The 11,221-nt window shown below is 34.7% G+C and overlaps 1 protein-coding gene across 2 annotated transcripts; it reads left to right on the plus strand.

The window, feature by feature from the left end:
* The first annotated feature begins 15 nt into the window (after positions 1-15).
* LOC311094066 (major histocompatibility complex class I-related gene protein-like) lies at positions 16-8,660 on the plus strand. 2 transcript variants are annotated; one of them, XM_084131805.1, is made up of 7 exons: positions 91-2,302; positions 2,944-3,184; positions 3,287-3,541; positions 3,698-3,986; positions 4,118-4,227; positions 4,620-4,722; positions 4,863-8,660. In XM_084131805.1, exons 1-4 carry the CDS (start codon positions 2,249-2,251, stop codon positions 3,976-3,978), a joined length of 831 nt encoding a protein of 276 aa, XP_083987931.1. In that variant the 5' UTR covers positions 91-2,248; the 3' UTR covers positions 3,979-3,986; positions 4,118-4,227; positions 4,620-4,722; positions 4,863-8,660. The 2 variants fall into 2 exon arrangements, with proteins under 2 accessions (XP_083987932.1, XP_083987931.1); XM_084131806.1 differs by lacking the exon at positions 91-2,302 and adding an exon at positions 16-45 and having other exon boundaries at positions 4,118-4,722.
* The last annotated feature ends 2,561 nt before the right edge of the window (positions 8,661-11,221 follow it).

The following is an 11,221-nucleotide window of genomic DNA, read 5'->3' on the forward strand; positions in this document are numbered from 1 at the left end:
CCGTGTGGATAAAACATCTAACATGTCTGCGTACGTTACTTCAGCGTATGTACTTTTTTCTCTCTTTTTTTTCTTTTTTTTTTTACAGTCTATGGTATGTACAGATAGCGAAAAAGGTAGAACATTTCTGTTTAATTTTCTACGGGAAACTGGACTGGACAAGCGACCGTAAAATAAACATTCTGTTACTGCCATAAAACACCAACGAAATTACGTTTATTGTATGGCGCTGTAAAAAAAGGGTTTGATACGACTTATATTTTCTGTGCTATATTTTTTATGCGCATCTCAGTGCGGTAAGTTGGCAGGGACGTGAGAGTTCCTCAGGGGCAGCCGGGCAGGGGCTCAAAAATGTAAAAAAGGGGCATATAGGGGAGCACGGGGCACAACCTAACGCGGGGTTAGTTGTAACACGCTTGTTTTAAATACTTCAGCACATGCTTGGATGACGGAACTTTGTGTATTTACTAGTTGCCATATCAACACTATATAGAAAAAAAAAATCCGCCAAAATTTTTTTTTTTTGGAAGATATCCATAGACATTTATTAAACCATAGCAAAAGTAAATTTCTTACTTAAGTTAATTTTTCATCTCTATTTTTTGTGTTTATTTAAAATAAGACAAATCTGATAATATTTGAATCTCCAAGATGTTATTTAACAGTTGAGATAGTTATTTAATGCTTCGCTAACTAGCAGAAGACACTAGCAGGGTTAAAATCCCAGTTGTGCAGGCGAGGGCATGTTGTAACACTGCGTTACAATGTGCCCCTATTAGAAATATGCTATTATATTCTATACTTTTATTAATTTTATTGAGAAAACGTGAGAAAAAGGTGAATAAAGACTGAGAGTCAATGTTCAGAAATTACTAATTATTTATTTGTTTTGAACTATGTTGTATAGCTGTGTTTTCATGTGTTCGCTGTCAAAACTCAAAAATGAGTTTCTATTTAATTATTAAAAATTGCCATTATTTTATATGAAAAAGTTTTTTAATTGTATTTTATTTAGAAAATATTTTAGTTTGTTTTGTATATTTTTTTTATTAGATCAGATAACATTTTAAGCTGTCATATGTTATGTTACAATGTGCCCCACGACATGTTACAATGTACCCCACCTATGGGGCATGTTGTCACATTTCACTTCCATTCTTTCGGGGTATTTCAAGAAAAAAGTATATACTGTATTAATAAAACAAAAACACATAATTGTACTAGACATGTGGGAAATTAATGTGGGAAAAAATAAATACTCTGAACCATAAGTAGATTTACACAAACTGAGAAAGTCAAAAAGCGTTACTTTGTGCCCCGTTCTCCCCTATATATTAGTATTATAAGTATAATGGTATATAAGTAGCCAACCAGACAAAAGTTTGGACACTACTATTTTAAATGTTTTGAAAGAAGCCTTTTATGCTCATCAAGGCTGCATTTATTTGATCTAAAATACAGAAAAAACAGTAATATTGTGAAATATTGCTGCAATTTAAAATAATTGTTTTCTATTGTAAAATACTTATAACATTTGATATTTTTTTCAGGATTCTTAGTTTAAAAAAAGAACAGCATCTATTTAAAAAATAATAATATTTTGTACCAATATACACTACCGTTCAAAAGTTTGGGGTCAGTAATTTTCTTTCTTTCTTTTTTTTTTTTAAAGAAATGAATACTTTTATTCAGCAAAAATGTTGATAAATAAAAAGTAAAATAATTTCTATTTTAATTTAATGTTCTATTTAACTTTTTATTCATCAATGAATCCTGAAAAAAAGTATCACAGGTTCAATTAAAAAAACTGTTTCCAACATTGATAATAAATCAGCATATTAGAATGATTTCTGAAGAATCATGTGACACTAAAGACTGGAGTTATGGCTGTTAAAAATCCAGCTTTGCATCACAGAAATAAATGCTATTTTTTTTAAGTATATTAAAATAGAAAACTATTATTTTAAATTGTCATACATTTTTCTGTATTTTTGTCGAATAAATACAGGCTTGATGCACATAAGAGACTTCTTTAAAAAAAGAAAAAAAAAGAAAATAATAGTGTGTACATTTTTGACCAGTAGTCAAATACCACAGGCCATGTAGGCCTATGAAAAAAATTACCGAAGAAAACAATTTGGCATATTATTTTAGTTCCAGTGTTCTTGTTTCTGTTCAGTGCATGGAATCCTGAAGGCTTAGGGGAGGATTTTCCCCGGGAATAAGAGGGAGAAGTCCCGACACCAGCATGTTGCATGATTGGAATGTGTGGCTGAGACTGTCCTGTGCAGAACCCATCAATGTGCTTACATTTGCTTTATTCCTCAATAATATTGGACATATAGATTAGATCAGGAGTTCCCAACTACGTTCCTGGAGCTGTAGTTCCTGGTGTCTGACACACCCATCTGATCTAAAATTATTGACTGCGCACATTGTGTATCGCAACTGTTCAGATCCGATCTGTGTGTCCCATGGTGCTCTTTCGTTTTCCAGAATATCTGCATTGCTTTCTATGCCAATAACAACAACAGCAACATGGAGGGGTTTGCCATATAAATGTTGTCTTATTTACAAAATGACAATGTGTATCTGCCTCGCTGGACTACTGTGTCTTCTGAGGCAGCGGCAGAACCGTCGGAGGCTGGGATGAGTTGCTTGATGCCATGCTGCCATCTTCACCGGTTTCAAAACATGTCTCCGTTAAACTCTAATGTTTTGCTCGTCAGGCACTTTGTTTCTGCAGGGACATGTTTCCTATAACAATGGCTGATGTTTCTGTTTTACATAGCGTAAGAAAGTCACATAAAGATTTCAACCGGATATGCACAAAAATCAGATTTGGACTGACAGTCTGAACTTAGCCCAATGTAACTTGTAGTGATCAATGTGGCTTGTCAGTATCTTTTCAGAATAATTTGTCTTGCTTTTATTTTTCTTCAGAGAGACATCTTCTCCAGTATGTTTACAGCGCTCTCTCCAAACCTGCTGGATCCTCCGGTCCTGAGTTCAGTGCAGTGGGTCTGTATGATGACAGACGGATCTCTCACTACAGTAATGAAGAACAAACCTGGAAAAGAGACCGTCAGAGTTCAGAGATCTGGAGAGACACTGAAGAACCTGATGAATCTAAAGACATACATACATCTGGTTTATACTCTGGCAAACTGCACAAGATCCAAATGTAATGGCGAGTCTGTGATTTTTTTTTTTTTTAATACATTCATATTCAAAGAGTTATTTATTAAAATAAATATTGATCAACAATGATATCATATATTTGTAGGCCTCCATACACTACAGAGGAGAGTCGGCTGTGAGCTGGATGCAGTGATGAATGTAAAAGCGTTTGATGAGTACGGATATGATGGAGAGGATTTTATTGCCTTTAATTCTGACACGATGCAGTGGATGGAGAAAAATCCAAAGGCAAAAGAAACCAAAATGAAGTGGGATGCTGACAAATTTCATAATCTGTATCTCCAGTCATTCCTCAAGAAGTGCAAGGACTGGATCTCCATATTTAATGATTCAATAAGCAGTATGTGTTGATCTGATGACTTCAGTGTCTTTCTATATCGTTTTCAATGATACTATTCACTACGTTTATGGTGGTTTGTGTTTGATTTTTCTTTTGTGTAGAAATAATATGGAATATTGTTGCACTTTGATTTATTCCTGATGTTTCTTACTGCAGATGCACCAGATGTTCACACGTTTGCCTCTGAAGCTCCTCATGACCGAAGCAAGCTGAATCTAAGCTGTCTGGCCACTGGCTTCTACCCCAAACACATCGAGATGAAGATCACATTGAACAACGCTAGCGTTGAACCCTTCAGCTCTACTGGAGTCAGACCCAATGATGACGAGACCTTTCAGATGAGAATCAGTGTGGAGATTCACAGAGAAGAAGAAGAGAGTTATGAGTGTCACGTCTCTCATAGCAGTCTGACACAGACACTTATAACAATTGGTTAAATATGAAAGTATGTCCTGTCAGAAGTTAACTTTAATTTTTGACCTCTTTACCTGTATTTGTGATCAAATCTTTTTTTTTGTCATTGCATGTTGTTATTAATTCATAAAAATTGTAAAAAGACTTGTTGTTTTCCTACAGATGAAAAGCGCACTAATAGCAGTGAAGAATCTAGAAGGCATGATTTGGCAGTAACGGCAGCTGTATTTGCACTGGTAGTTTTAAATGTTAAGTTAAGTTTAAGTTAAATGGTAAGTTCAAAATGTTTAAAACTATTTAAAGTAGTTCACCTAAAAATTACACCCTCATGTTGTTTCAAAGCTGTATGACTTTATTTTATTCTACAGAACTAAATTATTCTTTTGTCCTTTAAATGAAGTCAATGGGGTGCAAAATAACATTGGACCCCATTGACTTTCATTGTGTGGACTAAGAAAAACGCATTCTTCAAAATAACAAATTTTCCTTTAATAAACGTTTTAATAATTTTTTGAAGCTACATTTGTAATGCAGATAAACTGCTTTAAAATTCAGTGCCATAAAAGCTTATGAATTGTGAAACACAAAACAGTGAATAATTACGAAGTCAGCTTGAGCTAAGATTAATGCTAATTTTGTCTAATGTGTATTTTATAATCTCCAGGCCAGATGAACTATAATGGCTCCAGCAGAAGAGAGAACGTCATCTCAGGGTCTCCAGAACGACCGAAGCCTGTTGAGCGAAACTGGTTTCAGTGGCTACTCGGGTCAGTTTGGGCTTCATTTGAGCAAACTCAGTTTTTTCAGACTCAAAAAAGTGGATCACCTTTTAGTAGTGTTCATCAAAATTTGATACTGGAGTTTAAGTCCAAGAAGGTATTAATGCAGGGTTTTTTTTTTCCTGCAGGCCGAAGAATCTGTGCTCATGTACAGCAGTGAAGCCAGAAGAGGATCTTCCTACATTCATGAGGTTCTTCCATGAAAACACACTGTAAACCCTAACGCTCAAAATAATTAATTGGTTTGAGTAGGACAAACTTAAATTAAACTAATTTGTTCAGTCAAATTAACTTTTATTATTTAGTATTTAGCACTTTCTTTTTCTTTCAAGTTCACAGAACTGATATATTTTAAGTAAACTGAACTGTTTCATTGTTTTGAGTTTTATGAAATGATTTATTTTAATTTAAACAAACTTAAGTTTAACTGAAACGGCTGGGATGTCTATTTCCCAGCATGCTTTGCCGATGTCACTTGAATGGGAGAGTAAATGCTAAAATTAAGTGTAATATAATGTTTTTTTTTTTAATATTAATGTTAAGTGGGAGATTGAGTATTGATTAATGTTTTGTTATGCTAATTTAGAAGAATTTCTGTTAATGTTGGTTTTAGGATAGTTACCATCATGGTGACAAGTGGTGCATGCGGCTTGATTTGAGAGCAAATAAAATCTTTTTATTGTTGTACTCATACAGCAAGTGCTGTATAACATACTATTGTTAGCATGATAACATGTTAGCAAACTAGCTTGTTAAAACTATAAGTTAATACTAATGAAAGTGTTCTCATTGAGATTACATGAAGGTTTTAAGTTAAATGAAGTTTTATGTAACAAAGTTCGGGAGGAGCATGTTCAGGTAATCATCCAATCAGCACAAGAAGAAGCCAGTATAAATAAAGCCTTCCCTTACCTCCTGTCTCATGACAAATTTCTCAGCATCCCGCCACCACCCCATCACCTCACATTCAGATGGGCCTGCTCATAGATACCTATGATCTATACATTCATAGGGGGGAGTACTCTGGGGTCGGGCCGAATTCCGAGCTCGGAGCCCTCCCCCCGGACAGCAAGCCAAATACGCAATATAATATTACATCAGATTTCATTAACATGTGAACTCGTGTACTCTGATTTTAATTGTTCTTAACTTGAAATGTTTAAGTTCTCTTGAATTATTGCAATGAGAAAGATGAATAAATATTCTGAGTAGCAGAAACTGAAAATGTTTGAGTTTGCTTAATCAGTAAATTTAAGTTAATTATAATTTAAAATTATATTTAAAATAAACTCCAAAAATATAAGTGATGATGTACTCAAATGTTTGAGTTTATGAACTTAAAAAAATTGTGGCAACTGATTGCCTCACTTTTTTTAAGTTCTGCTTACTTATTCGGGTTTACAGTGAGGGTTTCAAAATTAGAATTTCATTTCACCGCTCTGATCAGGCCAAATAATTTGTAAGATTTAGTGGTCAATATAGATTACAATTAGTTTTTTATTTTATTTTTATATGGAGCCGGTTGCATCAGCTGCTTAATGCACAAGTACATTGAAATATTCACAAAAGCCTCCGACCATATATGTGACCCTGGACCACAAAATCAGTCACATGGGTCAGTTTTCTTAAATTGAGATGTATACATCATCTGAAAGCTGAATAAATAAGCGTTCCATTGATGTATGGTTTGTTAGGATAGGACAATATTTGGTTGAGATACAACTATTGTAAATCTGGAATCTGAGGATGCAAAAAAATCTAAATATTGAGAAAATCGCCTTTAAAGTTCTCCATTTATGTGCGCGACTGTGCTGCATTCACTCACAAAAATAAGCGTTTTATATATTTGCGGCAGGAAATTTACTAAATCTCTTCATGGAACATGATCTTTACTTAATATCCTAATGATTTTTGGCATAAAAGAAAAATGGATAATTTTGACCCAAACAATGTATTGTTGACTATTGCCACAAATATACCCGTGCGACTCGTGACTGGTTTTGTGATCCAGGGTCACATATGATGTTTCTGTTTGCATGCATTTACATTTTAAGAAAGAACGTGTGAATGACTGACTTGTAAGCGGCTCTTCGGCACAAAACCGATCCTTACGTATGCAGGTCAAATTTCCACACTAAAAACTATAGTGTTGTTCCAGGTACAGAAGGTAAACCACTTTAATGCTGCAGCCAATTAAGTACAAAATGAGTTACAAACGTACCTGATCTGTTCTGTTCTATGCACTTTAAGCCATGGTTCCCAACTCTGGTCCTGTTTGATCCCTGCAGCAAATTTGGGGTTGGGAAACACTGATTTAATCGTATCCACTTTGAGCTATCTATCAGTCTAAAGCTATCTGTCTACTTTGAGACTTCAGTGTTTTTGCTCTAATTCATCTTTTGATACTCATATGAGTTGAGTTGTATAAAGAGTTACATAAATTACTATATCCTTCTTTACACTGAATAATACATGTGATTCACTCGGACTGATAAATAATAGTATGGATGAATGGTGTTTAAATTGCCCCTATTATGCTATTTTAAAGGTTCCTGATTTAGGTTTAGAGGTGTCCTCCTACAATAGGTTTACAGGCATCAAAGGTAAAAAAAAAAACACACACAAAAAAAATGCATCAAAGGTTTAATTTTCTCATAATATAGATTGCACATCACCTCATTTCTCAAAGAGTCTGAAACCGGTTCATTCGAAGATTCGTTCTCTCTAAACCCCTCCTTTCTGTGAGCTACTCTGCTCTGATTGGTCAGATGGCCCAGTCTGTTGTGATTGGTCGACCGCTTACAGTGCGTCAGAAACATTAGCATATAAAGAATCTCAGCTCCGGATCTTCCTCAGCACTTGATACACAGTGAAGCGAACAGTAACGATGGCGTCGGTTTTTCCGTATCATTTCCAGCACGAGTCTCATTCTTTTGAAGTGCAGAAAGTGGATTCACAGCACAGAAAACAGCGTCTTCTCAACATGTCGACAACATGAACCAAACTCTTCCAGTCTCAGCTACAACTGCAGTGTTTGAGGGTCAAAGTAGATGTTGTTCACCGTCAGCCAATGAAGATCATAGACTGGCATTATGCAAATGTGTGACATTGTTACATAGGTAACAGGAAGTGAGACTGGAATTACTGACGACTCAATTCAGCAGTTCAGAATCGATTCTTTCTTTAGGAGACAATAAGTCCATTTATCTGCACTTTGATCTTTAAAACTTTGCAGATATTTTACATTCACAAACAGCTCTATTATTACAGGCTACATGAAAGATAATATCCCAAAAAAGCATATAGGGTCACTTTAACATGCACCATTCATCTTTTCTGAGGAAAATTCATAGGTCAAATGAATCACCAATGCTGTATATTAAAGATAAGGGAGGTTAATGAATTATTGTTGATTGATTAATTGCTGCTGAAAATTTCAATGAATAAGCTAACCCAGATTATGCTATAATTTGCGTCATTGCCTGTACCGTACCAAACGCCCTGTATCCGTTACTGTTGCATATATGGATGTGTGTTTTGAGGTATTAATGTTAATGATTTGAATGAAAATCGATTATTAATATTCTGGAGAATTCCTTACAGTATTTAAGTGGCAACAACTTAACTTTTATTTAATCTTTACACACATATTACATGTACAATAGCTTCAGGTCTTCAGAAACACTGAACTTTTACATTTTTAGTATAAAATATATTGAATGCGTTCATTTCATTTGTATTCAGAAGACCTCATTGTTAAATGTTAAAATGTCACATCTTTTATATTGTCATACATGTTGTACTGTCTGTTTAGTGTTTATTTTTCATCCTTGTTTTGAACTATTTCCTTTGTTCTCCATGAAGCTGCAACTTGTTTGCAAATGTACAAATATTTTTAATACCAATAAACCATAAATCTGAAACTTCTCCTTTGTCAGTGTGTTTTTACAGGCGAGGTTTGCTTTACTTGAGGAAACAGTATAAAATAAGTTGTTCAATAAATTAATTAAATTACAGCAATACACTGCTTTTCTAAAACTAAACAAAAGTGAAATATTTTATTTTGAAATTGCCACAGTTTAAGTTGCAGCCAAAAGTAATACTTATAAACATAAACAAACTCGGATCACATTTTCATCAAAATTGGATACTGGAATTAAAAAAAAAATACACCAAATTCAAGAAGTAATAGAAATAGATACATAAAATACATGAAATATGAAGGTTCCATATAATGAAGGATATAATGAAGGTCAAATGATGGAGAATTTGTGTAGTTAAACTTTAATGGTGAAATGGAGGCTTAATTACTTTAATGGTGCAACCAAATCCAGTAATGAACACTTCTCCTCTGGTCCCGCAGGATCCCGTTGCACATCTGCATTTCTGGATACTTCAGGAACAGGGTTTGGGAAACACTGATTTAATCAGTCTAAACTTTAAGCTCTCTCTACACTGTAAAAAGTGATTCTGAGTTTTAGTCAGGTGGACAAGTAAAATCATGTCCTGTCAACTTGCAGTGTCTCACTACACAATAGGATGAGTTATAACAACCTCAACTTGAAGGGAAATGGAAAACTTAAAATAACGTGTTCATATAACAAAACATAGGTTCTTTCAGTGTTGTCAGATTGGAAATGTCCCAGTATCGTACCAGAAGATCAAAATTATCGTATTTGGAAGAAAATTATTTTTCAAGAGTCAAACCAGCATGATAATGACAGACAGTCAAGAAATCTCCAACGGGGGGGAATCAACAGCTAGATCAATGAGAAACCCTATGATTAAGAAGAAGAACTAACTAGCACTATGAGCACCATTCTCTCTAGAACATTGGATGTTGTTGCACCCATTAGATTAAAAAAGGTCAGAGAGAAAATTAAAGCACCATGGTACAATAATACTACGCATGTTCTAAAGAGAGAAACCCGTAATTTAGAGCGTAAATGGAAACAAACTAATTTAGAGGTCTTTAGAATCGCGTGGAAAGACAGTATGTCACGTTATAAAAAGGCCCTAAAAGCGGCCAGGGCTGAGCACCTCCACAAACTAATTGAAAACAACCAAAACAATCCTAGGTTTTTATTTAACACCGTGGCTAGACTAACAAATAAACAGACGTCACCCGAACAAAATATCCCGTTACAGTTTAGTAGTAATGATTTCATGAACTTCTTCACTGAGAAAATAGAAAACATCAGAACCACAATTGTAAACGTTCAATCCTCAATCGCACCTTATAATTCAGCCTCAATTATCCCCCCGCAAGAACAATTACAGTGCTTTACAACTATAGAACAAAAAGAGTTAAATAAACTTATCACTTCATCTAAAACAACAACATGTTTATTAGATCCTATACCAACTAAACTACTGAAGGAAGTGTTACCTGTAGTGGAAGAGCCTCTCCTCAATATTATTAACTCGTCTTTATCTTTAGGTCATGTTCCAAGAACATTTAAACTGGCAGTTATAAAACCTCTCATTAAGAAACCACAATTAGATCATAATAATCTAGCAAATTATAGACCCATTTCAAATCTACCTTTTATGTCTAAAATACTAGAAAAAGTTGTTTCCACTCAACTGGGCTCTTTCTTGCAAGAAAATGATATCTATGAAAAGTTTCAGTCAGGATTCAGACCGCATCATAGCACTGAAACTGCGCTCGTTAAAATCACAAATGATTTACTCTTAGCTTCTGACCAAGGCTGTTTCTCAATACTAGTTTTACTTGATCTAAGTGCTGCGTTCGATACTATAGATCATACAATACTCTTAGATCGACTACAAAATTATACTGGTGTTCAAGGACAAGCATTAAGCTGGTTTAGATCATACTTATCTGACCGCTACCATTTTGTCTATTTAAATGGAGAAAAATCGATCATAACTCCAGTAAACTATGGAGTGCCGCAGGGATCTGTGTTAGGCCCTCTGTTATTCTCAATATATATGATACCACTTGGAAATATTAAAAGGAAACATGGAATTAGTTTCCATTGTTATGCTGATGACACTCAAATATATATTTCATCACGGCCAGATGAAAACGCTAAATTATCCAAATTGACAGAGTGTGTTAAAGATATAAAAGATTGGATGACGCGTAATTTTCTTTTATTAAATCCAGACAAGACAGAGGTAATACTTATCGGTTCAAAAAACCGCCCACAGAACCTCTCACAATACAACTTTGACATCGTAGGATGTCCTGTTACTTTATCCTCTACAGTAAAAGACCTGGGTGTTATACTCGATTGTAACCTGTCTTTTGAAAATCATATTTCGTATGTTACAAAAACAGCCTTTTTCCACCTTAGAAACATTGCTAAGCTACGTAATATGCTATCAGTTTCTGATGCAGAAAAGTTAGTTCATGCATTCATGACTTCGAGACTAGATTACTGTAATGCTTTATTAGCCGGTTGTCCTGTATCCTCAATAAACAAGCTACAATTAGTCCAAAATGCAGCCGCTAGAGTTC

Source organism: Abramis brama, assembly GCF_963993115.1.
Source record: "Abramis brama genome assembly, chromosome: 12".
NCBI classification, from domain to species: domain Eukaryota; kingdom Metazoa; phylum Chordata; class Actinopteri; order Cypriniformes; family Leuciscidae; genus Abramis; species Abramis brama.

Coding starts and splice junctions, on each gene's coding strand:
- LOC311094066 (XM_084131805.1), top strand. CDS start 2,249: ATGTTGCATGATTGGAATGTGTGGCTGAGACTGTCCTGTGCAGAACCC. Junction 2,303..2,943: donor CCTGTGCAGAACCCATCAAT/GTGCTTACATTT, acceptor ATTTTTCTTCAG/AGAGACATCTTCTCCAGTAT. Junction 3,185..3,286: donor AAACTGCACAAGATCCAAAT/GTAATGGCGAGT, acceptor ATATATTTGTAG/GCCTCCATACACTACAGAGG.